Source organism: Quercus lobata, chromosome 2 (assembly GCF_001633185.2).
Source record: "Quercus lobata isolate SW786 chromosome 2, ValleyOak3.0 Primary Assembly, whole genome shotgun sequence".
NCBI classification, from domain to species: Eukaryota; Viridiplantae; Streptophyta; class Magnoliopsida; order Fagales; family Fagaceae; genus Quercus; species Quercus lobata.
This window is the reverse complement of record NC_044905.1, coordinates 50,837,210-50,864,727: the sequence shown is the minus strand read 5'-3', so window position 1 is coordinate 50,864,727 and position 27,518 is coordinate 50,837,210. Positions and strand designations below refer to the sequence as shown.

At 35.1% G+C, this 27,518-nt stretch overlaps 1 protein-coding gene and 1 pseudogene across 4 annotated transcripts; one reads left to right on the top strand and one right to left on the bottom strand.

Moving 5' to 3' along the window:
* Positions 1-12: 12 nt before the first annotated feature.
* On the top strand, positions 13-14,985 carry LOC115975773 (chloroplastic group IIA intron splicing facilitator CRS1, chloroplastic-like). 4 transcript variants are annotated; one of them, XM_031096744.1, is made up of 11 exons: positions 13-861; positions 1,528-2,059; positions 3,782-3,912; positions 4,451-4,801; positions 4,885-5,041; positions 6,528-6,820; positions 6,952-7,011; positions 7,240-7,421; positions 10,069-10,155; positions 13,392-13,820; positions 14,533-14,985. In XM_031096744.1, the coding sequence occupies exons 1-8, from the start codon at positions 67-69 to the stop codon at positions 7,282-7,284; spliced, it is 2,364 nt and encodes a 787-aa protein (XP_030952604.1). In that variant the 5' UTR covers positions 13-66; the 3' UTR covers positions 7,285-7,421; positions 10,069-10,155; positions 13,392-13,820; positions 14,533-14,985. The 4 variants fall into 4 exon arrangements, with proteins under 4 accessions (XP_030952604.1, XP_030952603.1, XP_030952605.1 ...); XM_031096743.1 differs by lacking the exon at positions 14,533-14,985 and having other exon boundaries at positions 13,392-13,577; positions 13,676-13,898; XM_031096745.1 differs by lacking the exon at positions 14,533-14,985 and adding an exon at positions 8,454-8,502 and having other exon boundaries at positions 13,392-13,898.
* LOC115965962 lies at positions 10,978-27,010 on the bottom strand (annotated as a pseudogene).
* Between the last annotated feature and the right edge of the window lie 508 nt (positions 27,011-27,518).

The window sequence follows — 27,518 nt, the reverse complement described above, 5'->3', positions numbered from 1 at the left end:
CCACCAAAATCAGACTTCTCAATTCTGCAAAAACTTTTACTCACTCTCACAGTCACTCACTCAGTCATGCCTACAATCCTCTTCCTCTCTTCCACTCCCCATTTCCCCTCCCAATATTCTCACCTCACCATCTCATCCTCCTTAAACCCAAAACCTCCCAAAACCCATAACCCCACTCACTCCTCCAAATCCAATACCCCAACCCCAACCCCAACCACCACAAACCCAGAATTCTCTGTTTCCTCAAACCCACTTTCACAATCCAATGCCACCGTTAAAGTTCCCACACCTCCATGGATGAAGGGTCCCCTTCTTCTTCAACCCCATGAAGTTCTCGACCTCTCCAAACTCCACACCAAGAAGAGCTCTAACAATGAAAGTGTGGAAAAGTCTGATAAGGCCCTGACTGAGAAAGTTGGTGTCAGAGGCAAGAGAGCGGTGGGAAAGATCGTAAGGCAAATTGAAAAGCTTCAAAAAAACGATCTTTCTGAAGAAACCCAAATGGGTTCTGGTGAGTTTGGGCTTGAAGTGTGTTTGGAAGGGCTTGGAGAAGATGTTAGTAGTGGTGAGAGAGTTATAGAGAAAATGCCATGGGAGAAGGATGTGGAAAAGTTAGTTTTTCGGAGGATGAAGAAGGAAAAGGTGGTAACTGCTGCGGAATTGAGGCTTGACAAGGCCTTGCTTGAGAGGTTGAGAGGTGAGGCCGCTAAGATGAGGAAATGGGTGAAGGTGAAGAAAGCTGGTGTCACTCAAGGTGTGGTTGATGAGGTTAGACTGCTTTGGAGGAGGAATGAGCTTGTTATGCTGAAATTCGATGTCCCTTTGTGCAGGAATATGGATAGAGCTCAAGAAATCGTCGAGGTTCGGTTCATGTTTTCGTTTTGTTTTGTTTTTTTTTTTTTTGGGGGAACGAAATTGTACTTGTTAATTCTTTGTTTTTTAGGGGACTTATTGAAACGGGTCATATAGTTGTTAGATAATTGAAGCAGGATATTTCTAATAGCATGAAGATTACTACTTATTTATGTAACAATAGAAGATAGCTGTTGTGATTTAGAATTGACTGCAATTCTTATAAGCTGGAATTCAACTACTAATTAGGGTCAGCTGGGGCCATTTTGCCAACTACCAAAAATTCTTTGGTTTTTGCAAATTATCCCCTGATTGTTCTTCAAAACAAACAAGTGCTTTGGTTTTAAAATTAATCTTTTTTCTACTACTTTGACTTGTCTTTTGTTTAAATATTACTTATGATCTGTAGATTGACCATATAATTGTGAAAGTTTCCATTTGACTGCTTTAAGATGTTTAATTTTCTGGTATTTTTTGTACCACTTATGATGCTTTCTTGATAGGTTGAAATTTCTAATTATTTGTCATGCTACTTCTCTTATTAAATTATTATTTTCTTCATTCTTGTATAATTTTTGTTTGTTTGTTTATTTTTTTTTTTTTGGGTGCTGAATACGTTTGTTTTCTTTTTATTATTCCGATAGTTGCCTTTGTAATTCATTTCTTAATATGCAGACCAAGACTGGAGGTTTGGTTGTTTGGAGTAAGAAAGATAATCTTGTTGTATATCGAGGATGCAATTATCAGTTAACTCCGAAGAAATTTCTAAACACTCGTGCATGGCTTGCTGGCAGTCGAGAAATGCCTCTCTACAAAATGGGTCAGCCACAGTTGGAAAGAAACTCTGATACTTTTCAAGTTAACTCCGATGAAAGTGCTGTAGTTGAAAAGATTTGCAGAAAGGACAGTAAGAGAGAGACTTTGCATAGTAGCATCTTTTTAAATGAAGATTTGAATTGCCAAGCAGTACGCGGATCACTTTATGAGAGGGAAATGGACAGGTTATTGGATGGCTTGGGACCTCGCTTCATTGACTGGTGGATGCGCAAACCTTTGCCAATAGATGCGGACTTACTTCCTGAAGTGGTTCCTGGATTTAGGCCACCATTTAGGCTTTGTCCACCGCATACTAGAGCAAAGTTGACAGATGAGGATTTGACATCCTTGAGGAAGCTTGCTCGCGCTTTACCTACTCATTTTGTCCTTGGTATGACCTTGTCTGTTGTCATATTTCAGTTTTTCCCCGAACATATAATTTTCAGGAAACATAGTAACAATATAATATCTACATATAAAAAAAGCTAGGACAAGAAGAGAAGCAAAATATACTTATCAATAAAGGAAGAGAAACTATACCCCTAGATGAAGTCCATGAAAGCATTGCATAAGGTTGGATATTTACGGACTATAAATAGACTTATTTGTGTATGACGGTCACTATTATTATTATTTCTTTTAAGATCAGATATAAATTTTTTGATACAACTGTACTTTTGTATCAATATTATGTAATTGTTTGTGATTCTCTCAATCTTTGTAATTATTTTATTTCATTGTGAGAAATGACTTTTTGGACACATCTAGAGACCACTAAATTTCCTTTGATATTTAAGATCTATCTTTTAGGGTGAAGGGGTACATTAAAGTTGACTGAGGTATAGTATACAGATTTTATTATTTTGGTTAGATGACCCTAAGAGGAAGTGGGTTAAAATGAGAAACCTTTGATTTTTAGAGTTTGAACTGAAATTAAACAAACCTATAGTGCTCCCACTCATTAAAGCTTCTTGTTTCAAGACAAAAATGTAAAAAATAAAAATTAAGAAGTAAAATGCTTCTTGTTTCCCCTCTTGAACACCTTCTCCTTGGGATTTCTGTTGGGAATTTTCCATAACTGCAATAGGTGGGTAATTTAGTATTGTTGCTTCTAAAGGAACAGAAAGAATATAGAATCCTTCATTCACATGAAGTGAAGTTTTTTTTTGCATATTAAGTCTACATGGTACTTGAGCTTAAAATTTAGCCTGTAATGGTTAAATTTATAATGATTGGCTCTCGAATTAATCACAACTTCACCACACAAAAAAAAAACCTCATAGGCTAAGTAGAATACCGGAAAATTCTCATGTAATGTTTTTTGAAATATGATTTTTGTGTGGAATGGGTTTAAAACCTTTTGATATGACCAGATTCTTGTCATGTGTTTGGTCATGTTAGATGTGTTCTGGATATTTCCAACGTAACAAAATGGTGGATTCCTATGTGGCATCTGCAACCTTTCAAGCATACTCAGAGTTCCTAATTTAGTATAATGCTGTGATGAATGAGTTAAGAATCTCATCTGTGCATTAGACAGGACATTATCTAAAGTACCTTGGGTTAAATTTTTGAGCAATAATGGCTAATTGTATCCTGTTCATTGTGTTCAATGTGTTCACCCTTAAACTGAGCACTAGTGAAGAGTCCAGACTCAGGGACAAGGAATATAGTCTCTCTACACATGATGGCCATATAAACGAATCACCTGAATTTATCCTTTCCTCTGAAAATATCTTGTAGGCTTTATTGATGTCATTCCAGAAGCATGCACTTGAATATCAATATGACACTTGTGTACCTGAGTATATGGATCTACAATTCTGTATCATAACAACTTTAATCTTTTGTAATTGTACCATAATAATATAAATTGCAGTAAGCATTATATAATGCATCCCCAGAAAAAGTAGTCTTCAAAAATAATAAAACATATATTAATATTTGAAAAAGTAGAGAATGATCATCATGGGTCTATTTTAGGCACAAAATTTCAACATCATAAAGAATACATTTCAATTTTGAATCTGTTTATCATGCTAGATATTCTTTGCTATGCTAGCTGGCGTGTGTCATCAAGACTTTAATTCCAGCTTTCCTCTGATTTTTGAAGGGAGAAATAGAAAACTTCAAGGCTTGGCTGTGGCTATCTTAAAACTTTGGGAAAAAAGTCTTATAGTGAAGATTGCTCTGAAGTGGGGAGTCCCAAATACAAACAATGAGGAAATGGCGTTTGAACTCAAGGCAAGTTTGATAGAGTATAGACTTTTGGGCTGTAGATATGTGAGGTCTATGACATGCCAGTATTTGTTTTGTTTCTTATATAAAAGTGTAAAGTCTACCTATATTGATCATTCACAAGCTTTGACCATCCATGTCATCTTAAAGTGACAGTAGGGGCAAATAAATGGCCCACCTTTTGAGGCAAGGTTGCCCACCCCTTGTTCTCCCTAATGGATATCAACCTGATCCAACTGCTATAGCTGCTGATCCATGTCACTTGTGCTTATATCACCGCATCATTGCCACAGTGGATGTGGTGGCTGCTAGAATAATTCTTCATTGATCTGAGCACAAGAACACCTGTATTGATGGCTGTTATACTTGGATTTAGAAGTTTGGTTTCTGGAAGGATCATGGGGATAGGCTGTGATGCTTCAAAGGTGAAGCCAAGCGTGCCTATGCACATACATGCATAACCTATGTTTGTGATGCTATCTATTCCTGCCTGTGCATTATCTTCATGGATATATATTTATTTGAACATTAATTATGATTGCAGATTCTTACAGGTGGGGTTCTTTTGTTGCGTAATAAGTTTCTGATAATACTTTATAGAGGAAAGGACTTCCTTCCTGGAAGAGTAGCAAATTTAGTATCGGAGAGAGAAACTAAGCTCAAAGGATTCCAACTTCATGAAGAAGGTGCACGTCTTAAAGCGATTGAAACTATTTGTTTAGATAATGGCCCAACAGAAAACACTAGCATGTCTGGAACTTTATCAGAATTCCAGGATATCCAAACAGAGTTCAGGGACCTGAAAAATGGAAATTCAGATGTTGAAATTAAATTTGAAGCTGAAAAACAAAGATTAGAGAGTGAGCTAAGAAAGCAAGAGCACAAGCTTTTTATTGTAAGGGTCAATTATGGACTTGGACTTCCCTTTAATCTTATTTCATTGCACTGTTTGTGAAATATCTGTTGTGGATTTGGCAGCTTAACATAAAGATTGATAAGTCAATGAAGGAGTTATCAAAGTTGAATGCTGCATGGGCACCAGCAGAGCAGGATGCAGACCAGGAAATGATGACAGAAGAAGAGAGACTGTGTTTCCAGAAGATAGGACTGAAGATGGATAGTTGTTTAGTTCTTGGTAATGAAAATCTTACTTGTCTAGTTGTGTAATAGCTCTATCCCGTATCCTTTATTTCTATAGAAGGTATTTAAGTTCTAAACTATTGATTGTTCCAATGTCAAAATTGGAAATGAATTTACTCTTAATGTATTTGGTGATAATAATTTCTGCAGAAATTTATTTTTGGCATGATTTAACCTAATAAGTAGTTGCCTAAAAAATGTGTTTCATGATTAAAGGGAGTTTAAGTTTTTGTTTTCATTTGTTTCTTGCCCAAGCATGCTGCATCCTAGTTGTTTCCTTTCAATTTGTATCCTCTGTTATGTTATTGATGTTCCTCTTTTTTATTCTTACATATCAATAAAAAAAAATGTATTCTCTGTTACGGAGTGATTAAATGGCAGACACATTATTTTCTACTATGTGATTGTATTTTGATGAGTAACCCTGTCAGCTCTTTTGGCATCTTGTTACTTTTATTTAATATTTTTGAGACACACACGCAAACAACTTTTAAGGGAGGATGGGACAAGTTATACTACACATAACACACTTTCTTGAACAATGTGGGATAATTACTCTTTGTTTTTAGAAACAAACACACACACACACACAAAGGAGAGGAAATGAGGTTCTAACACAAAGACACACCGCAAACTCTACTCAAAATCCATGGTAATTTTTATGAGAGGGGCCAAGTTATACTGCACACAACACACTTTCTTAAATAGTGTGGGATAATTACCCTTTTTTATTAAGTTATGTTTTAACATCTGAAATCAACATCCTGTGCTCGGTAATTATTTCTTAATGTAGTGATTAAATAGCAGTAATAAGTTATTTTCTACTTTATTTTATTTTTGATGAGTAACCTTGTCAGTTCTCGTATCTTGTTACGTATATATTAATTTACTCAATTTTTAAGATCTGAATTCAACATCCTGAGCTTAGTTATTGCTTCTGTTAATAGTGTACTCCTAAGCACATGGGCCTTTCTGCTCTTCTTCTTATTTTTGGTCAGTGGATCTTCCTCTTGTTTTGGGGCTATAATTTAGGGGCAGAAATGTCAACTCTCTCAGCGAATGCTATTCTAAATTGATCTGCATATTTTGATGGCATTACTTGAATATGTAGCTATTATGGAAATCAATCTGTAAATATGACTTAAAGCCTATTTGAGGAACTTCACAACATTAAATTTTGTCTTGCATATGCTCTACAGATTTGGCTGACTATTCTTAGTCAATCCCACTGACTTATTTACATAACCCAACTATAGCTGGGTGCTTGTGTGACTGTCTGGTTTTATCAAGAGTGTAGAGATGAAAAAGTCCTACTTACTGCCATAACTTTGCCTTGGACCAAATGGTTCTTAAAGGAAGTAATGAAGGGACATAAAAATTCTTTCTGGAAATGATTTCAGAAGCAGTAGTCTTAGCTGCTGCCTATTTTTTTAAAGTTATTTTTGCTGTTCACACATATTTTTGTTTTATGTTGGCTTCAGGTAGGCGTGGGGTCTTTGATGGTGTTATAGAAGGCCTGCATCAACACTGGAAATACAGAGAAGTAGTCAAGGTGATTACAATGCAGAGATTGTTTCATCAGGTCATTTACACTGCTAAACTGCTTGAAGCAGAAAGTGGTGGAATTCTTGTTTCGGTGGACAAGCGAAAAGAAGGTCATGCTATAATTATTTACCGTGGGAAAAACTACCGACGGCCTCTAAAACCAGAGCACAAGAATCTTCTGACTAAGAGAAAAGCATTACATAGATCCATTGAGATGCAGAGACTTGGAGTAAGTCAAGTTCTTATTTTGTTCCTACTTCATCATCTCCTGGTTCCGTAAGAATATATATTTCAATCCATGTATGTCATCATGTGGTTAGAGACTATGATTTGAAAATATTCCCCCCCTTTTTGTCTCAGTCGCTGAAGTATTTTGCTTATGAGAGACAGCGGGCAATCACAGATTTGAAACTCAAATTGGTAATCTTGAAACTTAAGCTTATACTTGCATCTTTCTAAAGTAGTTTATCATGAGCCTCGCAACATCCTAATTGAAGCAAGCTTTCAGCCTTTTCTTGTTGACCATTTTAAAACTGTATACCACATTATCTACTTACTCAAACCTGCTACATTTGTTTCTGTGACTATCTAATTGGTGAATACTGCAACTAGAATCTTGGTTTCATTTTTTAGCTAATGAGTTTGCAGGCAGAGCTGCAGGAAAGCAGGTTGGTCGATCAAGGAGAATGTTAAGTTTTACAAAACCTTAGGTAATGGATTTATCATGCCATGATTCCTCTTAAAACGTTCATCTTGTTTGGGAGATGAAGGATTTGGACGTGCCATTGGAGGGGAATTCCCCATCTGCTACTCACCAAATTACTTTGCAAGTAAGGCTTTAGGTGGAACTCAGATAGTTTCCTTATAGACATGTTATCCTGTTACTTGATATCCCTATGCCATGAAGTTGAGACATTTTAATTTTTATATTATGATTTATGAGTAAAATACTAAATTCAGTCATTTTAGATTTGCATCATTGTACAAGGAGCACTTTTTCCTTAGTTTAAGAACGATTTGGGTATCGTGGGCCTGAATTTGTGACAAGATTTCTCTGAAAATTGATGTGAAGGACTGTCAAGGTGTAAGCTAAATTCAGAAGGTGAGCCCCAAATAAATGTGTGCCTCAAGGGCATCAATTATAGGCAAGTTTCCCTCTGGTTAGGTGCTACATTAGCATCCAAACATATTGAGCCTCACCACTTGATTTGACTTAATGAGTCATTAAAACTGGAATATTGGAACTAAAAATTCATCTAGATTGGCTGTAGGATAGGCATTCTGAATGTGTCATATGAACGGTTTTTAGCTAATAATGTGTCATATGAACTCCTGCAACATAGATAGGTGTTTTCACCGTTGGTTATATCACTGTATGATGAATTAAGCCAGAGCATCTATAAGTGATCTTGCTTGAAATATTCTCTCAAATAGGACTGAATAGATAATTTTGGGAATTAGTATTGCATATTCATGTGGCTAGTGTAAAAATTAGTCATTCTTTTATGAATGGACCACTATAGATACTCATTGGGTTATCGACTACTAAAATACATGTGGTCGACCTTGACTAATTTGTTGATGATCCATAGCCGACCCCCAAAAATTTGGGACTAAGGCTTTGTTGTTGTTGTATCATATATTCTTGCTTTGAGACAGCTTATTTTAGTTGACCATCTCCAAGATCTTCTGTATCAAACAAAATTTGCGATTAAGTACATCCTACGTTAATTATCAAGATAGTTCCATGTCTACTCTTGAAAATACTTGAATAATCACATAAATGAATAACTTAGATTTTCTTGCATATGTATTATCCAATAGTTGGGTGTTAAATGACTGCATATTGTTTTAATTGCAAGAAAATGCTGAATGAGTGAGGATACAATTAGAAGATGTCAGCTGCATCAAGTAATCCTTCATTCCTTCTTCTAGGCTTGACCGTGTTTCTGCTACACTGCCTTTGGTGTTGCTCATCTTCTTGTTTATGAGCCACTTAAGTTGACAGTGGTTAGCCTTTTGAGACTTTAGGCCTATTAAGTTGATGATGTTTAGGCTTTTATAAATTTGCTATACTCACTATGTTGTTGAATTTGTTCTTGATTTTCTTGACATTTTTACAGTTAGCCTCTACTAGTAATTTTCCAAGGTAACAAAAATTAGTAACTGGATCTCTCCTTATACGTAGGAGAAAACTAAAACAGATGCAACAACGAAATTGACGACAGAAAAAAAAAAAAAAAAAAATTAGGAATCAACACCCAGGCTTGCTTGGAATCAGCAAAAAGCAAGAAAGCAAAATCAAGGAATCAATGCCAAGGGTTGTTTGGAATTGAATCATAGCCAAGCTAAAGCCCGATTTTGAATTTCAAAAATACCCTTGACTCTAGTAAATTAAACAAAATACTAATAACCTAATTGAATTATAACTAAAATACAATCCAATGGAGCAATAAAAAAAATATAATTGACTTATTCAATAAAATAAAAATAAAATTGTCTTCATGCTCCCTATATCACTCCTTTTCTTTTGTTTGTTTAAAGTTCATTTTATTTTTATTTTTATTGATCCCATGTGTGGGACTCCATTTAGTATAATATCCAGTAATCAATTTCTATTTGTACTTTTTCTGCGAGAGAATTCTTGGTACCATAATCCATGTGCCTTGTAGCCTGTGGGAAGCGCAAAGAAATATTTATTTTAATTTAGTTTTATTTAATTTTAGAGTTAATTTTATTTTATTTTAGGTGATAGTAGTTAATTAGGTTTATTACTTTATTTTTTATTTAATTTCTTAGAGTCAAGGGTACTTTTGTAATTTGATACTTAGGATTTCTCAAGTAAGTTAGAATTAGGGTTTAGTCTAGATCATCTATAAGCATAATGTTAACTCTTATAAGAATTGAAAGAATTTTGATGACGAATAAAATTTCTCTTTAAATTCATCTAATGGTCTGGTGCTAGCCAATTGTAGGTTCTTTTTTGTTTGGTGCTGACTCTAAGCAAGTCTAGGTGTTGACTCCTAGGTTATCTATCCTTTGTTTTCTTGTTGTTTAATTTTCATGTTGCATTTTTTTGGTTTTGTCCTGTGTCACTTTGTCATTGCATCTCTTTTATTATGAGCTATATTACTCTTTCTTGGTGCAATCATTAGTTGTTACTACACGTGACCAAAGCATGTTATATGTTTCTCTCACAAGACCGCAAATGATGCTAATTCTAACTTCTCTCCCTGTTCATTCATTTCTTGCCTTATACATTTCCAATGTAAAATTCACTTTTATCTGAAGATTGTTTGAGCTAATTTCATTGAACTGTAAACAACTAGAAAGCTACTCATGATCACATGGAATGATTAATTATGTCTGTAGTCTATCAAACTTGCCTTGAGTTCAGATGCCATTTTACTTTAATTTGGACTTTGACCTTTTCTTTTGAGTAAGTTGATACTTTGTCTTTTGAAATATTGGTTTTAGGTCTCTTTTCTGGAATGGTTAGATCCACAATATCAATCATCATGCCACTTCGGTAGCCGAGGGTTGTCAAAAACTTTAAACAATCTGGTAGGTACTTTTACATCCTTTGCAATTATGGTGTCCCTCAAAATAATAAATAAGAAGACCAGAGTCTACCTTTTGACCATTATTTAAGTGTTTAAGTTTATTTGTAACATTTCAATTTAATCAATATTTCCCTTTATATATATATATATATTAAGTGATCAATATTTCCCAATTTGCACAGCTACTCATTATACAAAAGTATAAAAATAGCCTGATTGAAAGGTTTGGGGTTGGTTGTTGTGAGCTTCAAAATATATGGCAAACTTCCTAGGCACCAGAAGCAATCATGGACTGTATATTGTTTTCCTCTTAAAAGAATGCACGTGTTGGAGTTTCTGGAAGTTTTCAGTAGTATTACTTTGTGCTACTTGAATTTTATTTGTCAAAAATGTGTCTTATGGTGCTCTGAGATCAGCATAGATATATTAAATATGCATTTAGAGGTGAGGTGCTGAGGTCTAGTTTAAAGCATGCTGCAGCATTTCATATTTTACATAAATTTACCATATGCTGAATTGTGGGACTGTTATGTTGGGATAGAAAGGCCAATGAGCTCTAGCTCAATTGCCATCTCCTATCCTTGTAAGTTTTAAGTGGAGGGTAAGGTCATGGGTTTAAGACTCATGAGGTACGTGCATAACTTACCAATAATAAATGAGTTATATTGGGGTATAGAGTTTAAAAGAAAAAGAAAAGGCTGTACCCAGTGCACAAAGCTCCTGCTTTTGCAGGGTTTGAGAGAGGTCATAGTAGGTAGCCTTGCCCCAATTTATTGGACAGGATGATTCTTGGAGCATTGACTCAAAAAGTTAAAAAAAGTGGAGCTACAGTTAATCATGTTGGTGGAAAGTGTAACATTTGGTTGTAGGTGTAAACCATGACATCCATAAGACTAGTCTCTGCTGGTGTGAAGGTGACTGTAAGAGAAACAAATGGGTGTACATCTGGCAATCAAATAAGTCATTCAATGTTCTCCATCCATCATGTCAATTCAAATTTTAATCTAAAATTACACTAAATGTAAAACTTCCTAACAGAATTTCAGTGTGATAGTAGAGTCTCAACACTGTTTTTGGAAGGATTTGGAGAGGATGTTGTGGAATGGCCTTATGGAATTCCCAAAGGGGAAGAAGGAAAAGGCTTTGGTGGAGCTTGGATAACTTGATGACTCCCTTCTAACATATCAACTACCTTATCCATGGAAGGCCGGTCAGCTGGATTAGATTGTATGCACCACAAACCCACTAGAATCATCTTTCTTGCAAGTTCTTCCACTGCTTTATTTTTTTGATAGGTAATCAGAGAACTATTATTAATGAGAAAAAATGAAAAGTACAAGTTGTTCATGATGATGAACAACAAGAAACAGATGAAACAAACAGCAAAACAAAAGATAGGGAAATCAGAAAGATAATCTAAGGGAAAACATAGACTCTAAAAGAGACAAAGAATCAATAAAGCCCCAACAACGAGACCACTCAAAAAGATTGTGTTGGCATAAAACCTTTAACTCATCCAACATCTGCTCCATGTTCTCAAAGGAGCGACGATTTCGTTCCAACCAAACAATTCACATTAAGCACCTTGGAATCAAATTCCAAATATTCGAGTTATGCTTCCCAAGCCACTGATGCCAGCAAGATAACAATCCTGCCACTGATCTTGGCATAACCCAATGAATACCAAAAGCCTGAAGCATGAAGGTCCATAAGAGCACGCTCAAGAGCAGTTTTAAATTCTCTTCTAATTCTAGATGATTGTAGATCCAATGTGGAAAATATATTTCACTGCTATGTTGGATTCCTGCATCAGTGTTCTTTCTTCCTGCAACCATTTCTAGAATCATCATCCCATAGCTATAAAAATCAGATTTTTGTGAGACTATTCCAAAGTTTCTTGAAAATACTTCTGGTGCAATGTAATCCAACTGTTCCTCTTGCACCAACTAGTGACATGGAGCTCTCTTTTCTGTTGCAAAATTTAGCCAGACCAAAATCTGAGATTTTTGGACAGAAATCTTGGTCCAAGAGGATATTTGGTGGTTTTATATCAAGATGAAGGATTTGTGTATTACAGCCCTTGTGCAAGTACTCCAGGCCATTTGCAATGTCAATTGCAATTTGGTAAATTATTTCCCATCCTAAGGGGGGAATTTTGTTTAATTTACTATAAGCATATATGTACTTTTCAAGAGATCCTTTGGACATGAACTCATAGATAAGAGCTCTTTTGGATCCCTCAAAACAGAAACCCAGAAGAGTGACAATGTTTACATGGGCAGTTCTACTGATGCTGACAACTTCATTAAGAAATTCTTCTCCATTACCTTTTGACTCACTCAACCTTTACTGCCACTATATGATTATCCGGTAGCTTTCCTTCGTATACATCACTGTACCCTCCTTGACCTAGTTTGTCTTTGAAGGAGTTGGTCATTTTCTTTATGTCTGAATAGCTATATCTTTTGGGAGCAAAGGATCCGCATTTCTTTAGAAAAGCCTCCACATATTCAGCACTCTTTGTTTTCTTCTTCCAGAAGACTACTAATTTATATGTCGCAGACTTCTGTCTAAGGCAACAAAGAATGACTCCTGTCACTATTATACTGCAGACTGCCGCCACTGATGCTGCATTGATTAAAGCAAGCAAACACAAGAGACATATATCCCTTCAAGTTAAAAAAATATATCTATTGTTCTTCAGTAGATTTTTATCTTTGATTTTTGTTAAATGAAAACGAAGGCAGGTGAATATCACTTTTATAAGTATAATGCCTATTAAAATCTTGTTCCTCAAATTGAATTTGGATCTTGCAACAGAAGCATGACACCAAACAGTGAGTGAGATTATTTAAGCAACCAATTGCCAATTGACTTTCACATTTGTGTTATAATTTATGAGGTTGTAGGTTCAATATGATAGAGGTTCTACAGTGATTATTCAGAAATTAGCTGTTGTCTCTCCTTATTGACTTGTACAGTCAAGGTTGTTATGATCTGCTATGAAAGGAAAGAATTCAGGGCTAATTTGTTTGATCCATTACAATATGATACTCTCTATTTTGTCTCTGGCTTCACTTTCTACATAAGCTCAATAATTTGGACTATGAACAGAAATTGCTCTATTTGATGCTTTCTACTGGACAAATTGAATGCGTGCTTAGTATGTAAGCATTCATTATAATTTATCCCAAAAAATTAGAAGGTAAGCACTCATTATAACATGTACTTTGACAGGAAAAAAGAAAAGAACAGAGTTCTATGTACCTTCTGGACATCTGAAAGTTTAAGGCTGATCAGGGCAAAAGCAGATGGGTCGGAAGTAACTGGTTATATCCACAATGCCCTCCAGAGCTGACACATTCTGAACACGCTGAATGATCAATAATCCACTGGACCTCAAAGCCTTAATTCAGAACTTCAGTAAGAGATGAAACATTATCTCTAATGGCTTATGCTGCTGTTTGAAGTACTGGGACAGTGATACTGAAATTGCATGTTCTATTGTTTTCAACATTTAGATTGGAGCCAATTGTATAAAAGCCAGTTTCAGTGGATGAATCATTATTATGAAAGCTGAACGCATTGGAGGCCAAGGCGGGAGTGACTGATGAACAACCATAGAACAAGGTTAAGGATTCCAAAGTGAGGAGCATAGCTGAAAAGGTTGCTGATGGTGGTGTCAACATATCTAGAAGTACAACTATTGTTGTATAAATCTAATCTAGCAAGCCTTAGAATCTATGAAGCACGGGTGCGTTTTCGGATTCGGGTGCGGGTGTTGGTGCGGGTTCGGGTTTCGGCAATTTTTGAAAAAGTTGGGTGTAGGTGTGGCGGGGTGCGGTGATTAAAAAATTATCAAAAATATTTTTATTTATATTTTTTATATATTTTTACTATTAAAATATTCTTAAAAACACATTACTATACCTTTATTCACAAAACAAAGAAAAAAGAAGGTAAGAAACACAAAACAAAAAAGAAAACACAAAAGCAACAAATATTCAGGATAAAATTAAGGACAGATTTAGGATGTTTGGGCCTCATTCAAAGTCGGTTTCGACTGTTTTGGCATGATTCAAGGCCTATTTCAGCAATTTCGGTCGCTGGCTGATACGACCCGATTCGGTAGATACGATTTGATTATGGCCGAATTTGCTTGGTTCAGCGCGAATCGATCTAAGTCGGCCACAAATCCATGAAAAAAAAAAAAAAAAACTGTGGCATCGACGCTTGGGCAGTCGTGTCAGATGTCGCACCCCGCGTTAGACTCCGATGCGGCACCCTCCTAGCTGTGTCCATGCTTCATAGCTTAGAATATGTTTTTCATGATTGATCAACAAAACCTAGAATCTTTCTAACATGATCTGTGGAACAGGGAATCCATCCTGACACACAAACTTGAATTCTGGAATGCCATAGTATGAGGGTAAGGGATCTCCCCAGAAAGGGTAGCTACTGTTGTGGAAGCCTCCACACTTGAATGGCTGACTACAAGCAGTGTAGTCCTTATCGACTGCAAATATAGATACCAGAAGAATGAAAAAGATGGTGAAGCTAAGATGAAGAAGCTAGTGAAGCATGGGGCTGAATTCATTGACTTCTAACATTGTAAGGAATAAGCAATAAAAGAGTGAATATAACATGGTCTACAACATCATCTTTGGTAGCGGGCTCTTTTGTGGAAGGTTGGTTGCTAGACTCTCTCTCTCTTTTTCATTGCCAAAAAGTTTGACCAATGAATTATTGTAGACCATGAAAGATATGTCAGCAAAAAATAACTTACCTACTAACAATTGAAAGATATGTGTTATGGGTAGTTGTTTTTGCACACGTCTTTCATTTATTGGATTTTGATACAAATGATCTGGTATCATTTGATACAAAATACTTTTTTATTGAGGTAATTTTCCAACTAGCAACCATTTGGGAGAGAATATCATTAGTTAGCATGCGTTTGGAACAATTCAGTAAAATAGCATCTTGAGCTTTTAGACTCGAGTTTATTGTAGCAACTCGAGCCTAAAAGACTTGATTTCAGTGGGTTGGCACAGCTGAGGTGGAGGTTGAAATCCACGTGGAACTTGAGATTTAGACACTCGAGTTCTGTTTTCTCTTCAATCCGTTTTTTCCTTCTCTGTTTTCTCCTTCGTCCACACCCTAATGATTTCTCTAACTCTTAAAACCCCAAACCCACTTCCGAAGACAACAAACCCAAAAAAAGAAAAAAAAAAAAAATCGAGCAACAATACCAAACAAGAACATCAAACCCAAGCGCAATTCAGTGTTGAGATCAACAAACCCACAAAAAACCCAAGCTGCTTTGGTGTCAAGATCAACAAACCCAAGCTTTGGGAGCTGTTGCTCTGGTGTCGAGATCGTGATTTTTGGGTTTGGGTTTTGCTTTGGTGCCAAGATATTATAAATCCGTGGGTTTAGGTTGTTGCTCCGGTGCTGAGATTTGATGAATCTGTGGGTGAGGTATAAGGAGAAAAGGAAGAACACAGAGAACGGATGAAGGGATGAAGAAAGAAAAATCGAGTGTCTAAAACTTGAGTTCTATGTTGTTCCATGTGGAAAATTGTCCACGTAAGTGTATGAAAAAATCCTGAACTTGAGATTAAAAGCTCGAGTTCTGCATTGATCTTGAGTTTTAAACACTCGAGATTCTAGTTTCCTAGATAGTTTTAAAACGTGACAATTAATGAAATTTTTTTATATTTAAGGTTAATTGGAAAGAAAATTCCTTTTTCATTTCTTAGAAACCTATTTACTAAAGACTGTATATAATCACAAAAAAATTCTATTAAGAATAATAACAAATGTTGTCATCTTCTAACAATAAAAAAACTAAGTTTTGATAAAATATTGTCATAATATTTAAATTTTCGCAATAAATGCTGACATATATTACAATTGAAACTTTTTATTAAATTAAATATCTACAACTATTTGCAATAAATATTTTGTTATTCATACTTTATTTTTTATCATTTTATTTTATGAGCCTAACTACGATACTTAGCTTACTTAATTTTTAATGAACACTTTTTCAAGAAATAAAACAAATAAAAAAAGAACAAAGTAACAAAAGACATATGTCATTGAGATTTCTATTAGATAAAATTATAAATCTAGATAATTTAAACCACTAATAAATTAGTGTTCTTTAGGTAACAAACAAAATACCATACATTATCATTTTTACTTTCTAACTATGACTGACACATAAAACTCAAACTACACGAAGAAAATTTTTGGGACATTAAAATTTAGTGAGGTATTTTAGATATTGCACAATGAGGTATTCTAGGAATTGTAAGATTTTGTTAGGGGTTTAACTAGGAGAGTAATATTAGGGACTATATATTTGTCTACAAAATATAAAATAGGAAATTATTCAACTTAAAAGATGTGGAATGAAACTACCCTAAATATAAAGGGGGAAAGTACTTTTTCTTACCTATCAAAAAAAAGAAAGTACTTTTTTCCATATTTCTTTTTTATTGGTAAAACTATGTGTTTTTTACTTTAAACAATTTGTTAAAAAAAAAAAAAAGTCTGCCTAGGAAAACTGTCTATAAAACTATGAATTTTGACTTAACAAATTGGCTAAAAAAAAAAGTTAGGAACATAATAAATGTCATGAAATTTTCTCAATACCTTTATTTTATCTATGGTGGGCTTTGGTATGATATTTTATAATTTTATTTTAGAGTAATGCTACATCCATAATATTTTCACAACAAATTCTAGGCGGTAAATTGGTATTGGTTTTTAATTAGCACAACCACTTTAAACTATGCATTAAAAGAAAACAACAAACAAAAACCCAATAGAAGAAAATTGTGCGTGAAACAATGAATTTTTGCTCACCAAATTTGCCTAAACCAAAAAAGAAGTCTAGGAACACAACAAAATGTCTCAGTATTTTCAGCCGTGGTAAGTTTCGGTCTAATCTATACTATTATCTAAGGGGTTTCTCCTGTTTGGACTAGATTTTTTTTTCTAGTCCCAAAATACCCCCAACACTCTTAAGTTTAAGTAGAGATAAAACTAAAGGATAGTCAAGTCAAAATACATGTATAACTCCCACTAAAAGCATGCCTGATAAAATCGTAGCATTCTCTAAGGAAAGTTTCTTAGAATCACCTTACCCACCTTTTCCATGTATCCTATCTTCACACAAACCACCCCAAAAAAGAAAACCTCCAAAAAGACTCTGCTCCACCCTCTCTCTCTCTCTGTAATGTTCGGGTAGATATTGAAGAATAGGAATTGCAAGGGAATATGGCAAGCAACTACCTGGCCAAAAAAAAAAAAAAATTACTATTATTTGTAGTTCGTTTCTGTTGAATTTTGTTTGTTACTATTGGGTTTCACACAGCTTTGTTAATAATGTATACATACCATTTGCACCATAGGAATTGTTCTTTCCCTGTAAATATACACCCACAATCATTTATATTTTCCATTTTTTTTTTTTTTGGGTGAAGCTAAAGTCTTATTACACCATCCCTTTCTCTCTAGAGACTAAACAAATTTTGTTTTATGAAATGATAGATCAAGTTGGTGTTTCTGTGGTCGAACATTGTCAAGTCATGGAGGCAATAGCAGAGCACACAGTAAGGACGCTGTTAAATAAATGTTATTAGCAACGCAATGTGTTATACCATGTTGTGTATGCTAGAGTGGATGTGGAAGAGGAAGTATAGAATAGGAATATCGAGAACATGAGGGTTACGTGGTTTAGCCTTGACGGTCTACATCCATGGAGGAATCCCTTAAGGGCTACATTTTTATTGTGTAGAGAGTGTAGTACAATAACCTGTGTTACAATGAACCCTAATATGAGTATATATAGGCGACTAAACCCTAGACTACTAGTACAAACAGGACTATGCTTGGGCCTATTACATTGGGCTAATATGTCTAATATATATATCTCTAACACCCTCCCTCAAACTCAAGGCGGAAGCTCGATGAAGGCTTGAGGTTGGATAAGCATGAGAAGATCACTTGAAGATGCCTTGAAGAATGCCTTTGAATAAATCACAATGAATAATATGCCAATTGACCAATTTCGGAACTTCAAATGAAGAAACAGAGGTCTAAATTGGAATCTACATGAAAAACTGAGCAAGATAGACCCTGTCGAAAATTTTGACTTTTGATCAAAGGTCAACGCAAAAAGTCAAAGTCAACGGATCCTGGTCAAGTCAATAGTCAGTGCTCACGGGTCAAATCTGGGTGGTCCGGGTCGGGTCGGTCGGGTCAATCGGTCAGCTAGGTGACGTGGTGCTAACGAGGCGACACTGCTGACGTGGCTAGATGACGTGGACTAGGGCGTGCGTGGCATGCTGACGTGGATCGGTGACGTCATTCGATGACGTTAGATGACATCAACAGCAGTTCTTTGGCACGTGAAAGGCGCGTGACGGTGTTACCGGCGCGTGGTGGCGAGACAGATACCTGGGCGGCGCGTGTGAGTTTGTATGATCACCAAATTCTCAAGCCAAGTAGATCGGGGGACGACAAGGCCGTCTTGGCGGCGCGTGTGGCTGAGATCCAACCTGGGAGTCAAGAACATTCGGTGGTGCATGTGAGAGTTCCAGGAGCCATTGTTCGCTCGTGGTGGTGTGTGCGGCTGCTGTTGGAGGTCGGGTGCCTGGGTTTCGTTCACGATATGCCGTGGAGCACTTCTGTCTTGTTGGTTTCATCAGGCGAAGGCTTGATGTGCACAGATCTAATAGGGAGAGGCACTGATTGCTTGGGCTTGAGGATCTGGACACAGTAGTGAGCCATGGCGGCTGCGAGATGCCGTGGAGTCTAGATCTAGCAGACAAGCATGTGTGACTTCTGATGGTGGTGTGCACGTGAGAATCTTCTTTGCTTGCTAGAGATGTTTGTTTGATGCCAATAATGAAATTTGGCTCTGATACCATGTTAAATAAATATTATTAGCAACGCAATGTGTTATATCATGTTGTGTATGTTAGAGTGGATGCAGAAGAGAAAGCATAGAATAAGAACATCGAGAACACGAGGGTTACATGGTTCAGCCTTGACGGCCTACATCTACGGAGGAATCCCTTAAGGGCTACATCTTTATTGCGTAGAGAGTGTAGTACAATAACCTATGTTACAATGAACCCTAACATGAGTATATATAGACGAGTAAACCCTAGACTACTAGTACAAGCAGGACTGGGTTTGCGCCTATTACATTGGGCTAATATGTCTAATATATATATCTCTAACAGACGCAAGAGAAATAAAATTCAGCATCTTCGTCCTATTACGCTTTTCCTTCGGCGGTTATAAGGTCATGTGTAGAATTTTCACCAATGTGATTGTATTTATATTCCTTACTTAGGTATATGTTTATATGTTTTTAATGTGTTTGTTTCTTTTCTTTTCAAATTTGGTCTTTGTACACCTTTCAAATTGGGTGGAAGAGTGTCATTCTTTTCTGCAATCAGTGGTTGATATGGATTATGTGTATTTTTTGTATTCTCAAAGAGCTTGAAGTTAATGTGTCAAGGCCTTCACTTGGGTATGATTTTGGTGGGCAGCAAGTGTTTGATGAAAGTTGTGAGTATCGGCACTTTGTAGCAAGTGGTTTGTAAAAGTTGCAACTGTGACTTAAGTATTGGTATAAAGGCTTATTTAAGGGCTTAAAAAAAAAGGACTTATTTAAGGTTCATGGTCTTCTTTATTGGTTCTTTGGGAGTCTCAGTCATTTTTTAACAATGTCTTGCAAGTTTTGTTCTTATACGTTGGTTTGTCTCTTCTTCCCTTAATATATTGCACTATGCTTGGGTGGAATTTTGTTTCATTCCTGATATCTTCGCCTCCATATGTGAATGATTTTTAGTTTTTATTTTTGGCTCAAATGGTTCTAATTTGTAGAAATTATTATATTTGGTGTGTAATTAACTTTTGGGATTTTATTGTCAAATTAGATGAATTTATGGTGATTACCTTAGTTGTTCATTTTGATTTTTGATGCTAGGATTCATGTGGGAGCTACAAAGAACTTGAAGTGTTTGAGGTCTCAAAGAGTATATATGTGATGCTAAAGGGAAAATAAGCCTCCTGTAGGTTTCAATGTCAAGATTACGGTTCCACGATCCAAATTACATATGAATCAACCAAATATGTGGTGAAAGGTTTTAATAGATCTTCAAATTCCACATTAACTTTTACTTACAATTGTAATTATGGTCTATTTTTGTGGTTTTGAATGAATTATTTTTGTGGTTTATACTATTGTATTTATCTTTTTTTAATTATCCTATTGTTTAGCAAACTTCATGTTACAGCAAGCGCACAAATATGGAATTGATACTTAAACCGGTGATAGGACAAAAATTTCTAGACTTAAGTAGTTGTATAAAATAATGCATATGAGTGAGGGAACCCTATTCCTATATTTTTCTTTGTTCGTGTTAACCTTTGGCGTTCTTAGACTTAGCAATAATGGACTTTAATTTGCTGCTGATACATACGATTTTTAAAAAGACTTTTATGTCGTTTTAATAGACTTTTTTTTATCATCATAATACACCTTTGGTATGTACTCATTTGGTTTGCAAAGTTGTAGTGGATTACATTTATCTTAATACACATTTCTATCTGAATGCTTTTATAAGAGTGTAGCAGGTGCTCCATTAGGTGGGTTAACTCACCCCACACATCAATGATTCTAAGGATTGGGTGGACATAATGCATCTAAGTTTATTGCGTACATGGGTGAGAGAAATAACACCAAATGAAAATAAAATCAAAATATGAAGGTTCAAAATAAAAATGTTCAAACTTAAATAGTAAAAATTAACTTGATATTTATCTTAATTCTCTTTTCTTCTTCTTTTCCCCTAAAGGCCACTACTTTTTATTCACCTAATTCGAGGTTGATGTATTTTCTAATTACAAAAAGGTGAGGTGTAGTATAAAAAATTAATTCATTTTTGACTTTATGAGTTCGTTATACATTGTACTTATGCTAATGGAGAACAGCATGAGATTCAAATGTGGTTCAAAAGAAGTCACCACAAAATTTCCCCAATGAGAAAAAATACAAAAAATACCACACACATTGTGTAGAAATATTAAGTTCGATTTCTGGTATACAGATTCTAAATCTAATTATTTTATTATTTCTAAAATTAAACAATCAACTATCAAATTAGTAGATACACAAAAAATGAACTAGCCTCTTAGCATGCGCTTGCTCAGAGGCTCTTTTATTTGTTTTTTTTGTAAATGTTAATAATTTGCTTTCAATATAATTTGGGATTACTAAATTTTCCAATAACAAAACATAATAATCTATAAGAAGATTATGGAAATAGATTAGCATGGAATTTAGGAATCTCTACAGTGAAAGAGTCAAAGGACTATCATCTTATATCATACTAATATTTTTCCTGTACACTACCGACATTAAAGAGTCCAAATCAAACACAAACAAATAATATCATAAATTTTTGAGTGGAAGTTAAATTTTTTATTGAATTGGATTTAAGATTGTTTACATCCGTGGCTAACACAACAACAAAATACCATGAACATTCATCACACCCCTACGTTTCTTTTTTGTAATTGGAAAAATGTAGTAATCTCAAATTATAATTGTTGAAATTATATGTTACACTCAAAATTAGCTACCAATCAATTTTAATCCAACCTAACAATTAAATAAATTTATATACAAATTAAATCAAACAAAAAACTATATGCACGATGAAAAATACACAAATGTATATATCCAAAACCAAGGTACTACACAAATGTATTCAAAAGCTACTAACCGTTTCGTATTCAAGGTGTTTTAAAAAATTTAATTATTTAATTATTTTAGTTATTTTTATGTATTTTTTTTACTAAGTGACTATCTTTTAAGATTATAAATAACTTCATACTAGCCTCTGATGTGGTACAACGCAAGCATAGCAACATTAATTGCTACACTTTAGTATTTAGATTTATATAGATATAGATATAGTCTGAGCAGCTGTTATTTACCAAAGTTGAATTAATTGAAATGCCAGAATTCGCAATGGAAAGATTTGATCTGAATCTGATATGGTGCAAATGTGCAATTCATTGTGCATGATGTTAGATATTAGCTCTCTTGGTGTAGAAACATTAAAAAAAATTTATTTTTTAAGCTAATATGTGCTTTGTGAAAACTCCTTTCTCAGTTTTTAATACGTGTTAGGTTGATGTTAGCTCTTGGTAGATTGCAGCTTAATGCTTGGGATTTGTAATATTGTTGTAATATGGTCTGTTGAATAAAAGTTGCTTCATTCCAAAAAAATTTCAAAAAATTACTATAGAAATAGCAATATTTTGTTTGGCCATACAACAAAATGCTACTACAAAGCTATTGCTTCCCAGACTTTTCAAATCTAAAACATTTTGCGTTGCAACATTTATAAGCCAATACTAATGTAATGATAAAAATCATAACTTAACAAAAACCCTTGTAGAAATGCCTACCAAGAAGAAAAAACTTTCAGGGCAAACTAAAAAAGAAAATCCACTATAAAAGGCTGTCGCAGTACATGCATGTTTATAGACTATTGTACTTGAGCTCCTTGCTCTCGCTAGTAACTGCATACTTCTACATTTTTCCTTCTATGTAATCCACTTCGCAAACGATCATCACTTGTAGATTAACCCACTAGGCACTCCAAAGATTCTTGTTAGTTTGCGCAACTAAGGACATCTATGTGTTTTCAGAGCAAATTCCTACACAGACATAGGTGGGTGATCAAGGTATTTTGGTTAAGGACATCTCAAGGATATTCAATGGAGAGGTTGGGAAGACAATCATATTTTCTCTTAATTGTTTGATAGCTGTTTTCCTATAGGAAAGTAGGGTTAAACTTTTATATGAGAAGGGATTATGGTTACGATGGCCACATAATCTGCCTGGAAAGTAAGTTTGTAACATTTTAAAAGCTTTCGCTCAAGCAAGTGTCGAGTAAAGGACTACAAAATTTTTTGTATAATTTTCAATTTTGTTTGAATGTGATTTGGTTTTCTATTAGGCAAGCTCTTCAATCTTTCACAGTGAACAACAGCCTCATTGTTAAACCCATTTTACACCCTTTATGAATACAAAGAAAATAACTGAACATTGCAAACTTTTTGTCATGAAATATGCCAATGTGGGGGACTTGGGCCAGATGATCGGTACCGGCCCACCAAGCTTAAGCCAAAACTAGCTCGAGGGATTGGAGCTGGCCCAAATCTTATGGGGATGGGCCCAGCCCAACAATAAGTGTATTAGGATCTAGAGAGCAATGTTTGGTGAACTTGTTAAGTGTTTGGTCACAAATCGTCCCACTACTAACCGTCAAGACAGTGCGAAATTAACAAGGAAGTAGAGAAGTTCAAATCGCCACCGAGTACTAGAAGTACTTTTGGGAAGTCTTTGCCGAGCACTATTTGGTGTCTGGAACAAGTTTCAAGAGAATCTTCAGAAGACGTGATGATTCCTTAGGATTTTGAGTGAAAGTGGGATTGCATGGAACTAGGCGAAACAGTAATAATTGGAACCCCACTAAGAAGAAGTTATATAAGTGGAGTGAGGGCAAATTAGTGGGGTTGGTGAAAGGCTTGCTAAAGCAACAAAAGAAGAAAAAAGCAAGAAAGAAGTAAGAAGAAAGGGGAAGAATAGTAACAAAGAGGGAGGATGAAAGAACTGAGGGAGACATACGAGAGATAGTAAGGGATTAAGTTTGAGAAGGAGAGGGTTTTTGGGCTAGAAATCACGAGGGTACTTGTAGTTGGGCTGTTTAGGCTCTGTTTGAGGCTAAATTTGTAGGACTGTGAGGAATCCCACCAACAAATAGATTTGGAGCCCAAATCCACTTCCATAATTATTTATGTTAGTAGGGTTGGGGCACCACAACCAAACTATAGATTTCCTAACAATCTCCACCTGTAGCAACTCTATGACAAAACGCCCTAATATTGAGTTGAGTATCTCTGCAAGTCTATGAAATCACAAACCAACCAAGACTTACACCTATTCTAAAGACATGATTCTGGGGCTAGAACAATTTACCTGTCTTTACTGAACATGAAAAAAAATATTAAATATGTTACAAACCCATGGATAGAACTCATCCTTGAAAACCGGCTTACAAGGGAAGGGTGCCAAAGAGCTTATAAACACATAGTTAATCTTATACTTAATCCATGTAGGACATTAGGATCATAACATACTACCACGCTTTGCAGCAGACGTTCACGACGGCTCACTCTAGCGACACTGGCTTGATGGTAGCCCTTTCTCTTTTTGGTGGCTCTATTTACCTATCAGTAATTTTAATCTAGCCTCTAGGTTGCCCCCTCCGAGATTTGACCGTAAAGTCGCAACTTATTTGATCTCATACTCAATGAGCCACGTTTAATTACTCGAATTGGTGGTTGGCTCTGATACCAAATGTTACAAATCCATGTATAGAACTCACCCTTGAAAATCGGCTTACAAGGGGAGGGTGCCCAAGAGCTTATAAATACATGGTTAAGCTTATACTTAATCCATATGGGACATTAGGATCATAACAAAATGCAATTGGTATAGATAGTAAAAGTAACAATATTGATCAAGCATATCATAAGAATATGAATATCATGAAAAGCATGGACAGCTTGACCATAAACCAAAATGGTGCACAAGCAAGAACCGTAGCATGTCATAGAGTAGGGAGTGCATCAAGAACAGTCAAGTTGATGACTATAATGGTCAATCATCAAGGATATGACACATTTGAACATGTGAAGCAAATTAGAACCACAGAACTAGTGAGTTCAACATGCTCAACACAAAGCAGTGATTACACTTCTCAACACAAGCTTTTTTGTTTTAACCAACTTATTACATACCATTGCAAAGAATGTCAATAAATCAAAGTTCAAACACATTTAATGTTTAGAGAAGTACATACGAAGTAGAAATATGAAACATTAATATATAGCAAAAAAAGTATCCCCTCCAAGCTCATAGTAGCAAAAGAAATTCCCCAAAATTGCTCTCCCACTATTAAGAGCACTTCCAAAAAAAAAAAAAAAATCCAAAAAATTATACCTTTTTTTTTTTTTTGGTCATGAAAGCCAAAAAGAGGACTCACAAATGACCATCTAGACATGGAAAATGGGCGGGTCAGGTTGGGTTCGAATTGGATCAATCGGTTGCGGGCAAACGGGTCATTTTAAGCGGGTTAAAAAGTGCGGCCATAGGGCCGTCAGTCCTATAGTCACAGGTTTTAGGCCATATCAGAAAGCGCGGCCTAAAAAAATGCGGCTATAGGCTATAGCCACGTTTTTTTGACATATAGCCGCGTTTTAAAAACGTGGCCATAGAACCTTTTTTTTGTAGTGAGGGGTTCGGGTCAATCGGGTTGTGGGTTGGGTCGGGTTGACCTATATTTTTTACCTGAATTTAAAAAAAATAAAAAATAAAGAAAACAACATGTATTTGTCATTTGGAAAGTCATGCAACAAATTATTTGATGTAAAATGCATGCATTACTTTGAATTCATCATTTATATCAAGAATGAACTCAATTAAACTTATTAATACTTATTCAATAATTTTAAAATTATACAAATCTCAACATTGCTAACTAAAACAAAATAACACAAAGATAAGTAAAACAAATACATAAGTTTTATTTCTACACAATATCAACATCCCAAAACATAAAAAAAAATTACAAATGACTTATTGGATAACTCATTTGACGAAGAATAAAAATATATAAGAAATTTACAATCTTGAAAATTAATATTATAATCTATTACTAATTGTGGTTGGCACTCTATTTTAATTTGAGAATATACATTAAAGTTTGATTGTTTACTTATTTATATATTTTCTCTTTTATGAATATCATATTATTGTTAAGTAACACACATTCTAGGAAATATCATAATTTATTTTGAAAAGCCATTTATTTTAGACATAAATTGTTAAAAAATAGGTCTAAGCATTCATTAATTTATGCTAATTTGATACCTTGGCTTCACTATTTTCACACTTATGAATGTTTCTCACACATGTTTACAATTTTAAATCTATATTTTTAACTCTATTGTAACCAGATTATTTAGGCATGTACTTTGCTATTTGATATCTAAAAATCTTTATACATTACAGAATGCTCAACCATTCATTTTTTAATTCATTTGTATGCAGTTATGTAAATGTCTCAATTGTTTCCTTAAAGTTCATAACAAATAATTCATTTTTTAATTCATTTGTATGCAGTTATGTAAATGTCTCAATTGTTTCCTTAAAGTTCATAACAAATAATTCATTTTTTAATTCATTTGTATGCAGTTATGTAAATGTCTCAATTGTTTCCTTAAAGTTCATAACAAATAATTAAACCAATATTGTCTTAATTTTATTATTTAAAAAAAAAAGTTTTAAAAAATGGTTTGGGTTGCGGGTCGGGTCGGTTTGACCCACAAAAACACAGGTTGGGTCACGGGTCAACCCATTTTTGCTTTGAGTCAAAAAATCGGGTTCGATTTAGGTATTTTTTGGGTTAGGTTGGTTCAAAAAATTCTGACCCATTTTGCCATGTCTATGACCACCATGTGGTCACTAAAGCTGATTAATATCTCATCCATAAATGCCATTTCCGCACAAATAATCTCTGAACTTTGTACGCATAAGCTCGTGATTTTGGAGGAGTTGTTGTAGGTAGGTCAAGGTTAGCAGCCATAGCAACATCTACCTGATCAATATCATGATTCCATTCGTCCTCAAAATGATCAGCAGCTTCAGGTGTGGGTTTGGGACGGTTCTCCAAGTGTGAGGTGCTCATATTTAGGGATCAAACACTGATGGCTATTTGTGACTTGCCACGACTTTCTCTATAAGATATTTGGACACGTTGATACCTGATGAGCTTGATGATGAGATACGGAAAAGGAAGGATAGCTTTAGAAGAGAGGTTCTCAACTGCGTCTTTGTTGATAGGACAAATGTGTAAAAAAAATGTCAGTAGGCAAAGAGTGATTCATTATTGCTTGATTGTTGAAAAAATGATCTATTGAGTAGATCACGAAAATAATCACCACCAAGATCTTCCATCAACTTCTCTCCTTTTGTCTCTTGAATCAAACCTTCTACCATCAATAACAAGACTAGATCTTTCTCATCAAATTCATTATCTTTTGGAAATAGTGAACAATAGGCAAAGCACCTCTTTAAATGAGAAGGGAGGTAGTTATAGCTCAATTTAAGAACAGAAAAAATACTGCTTTTTTCTTCAGGAATATCCAAGATCTTGCTATTTAACACATGTTCCCACTCATAGCGATTGTGTGTAG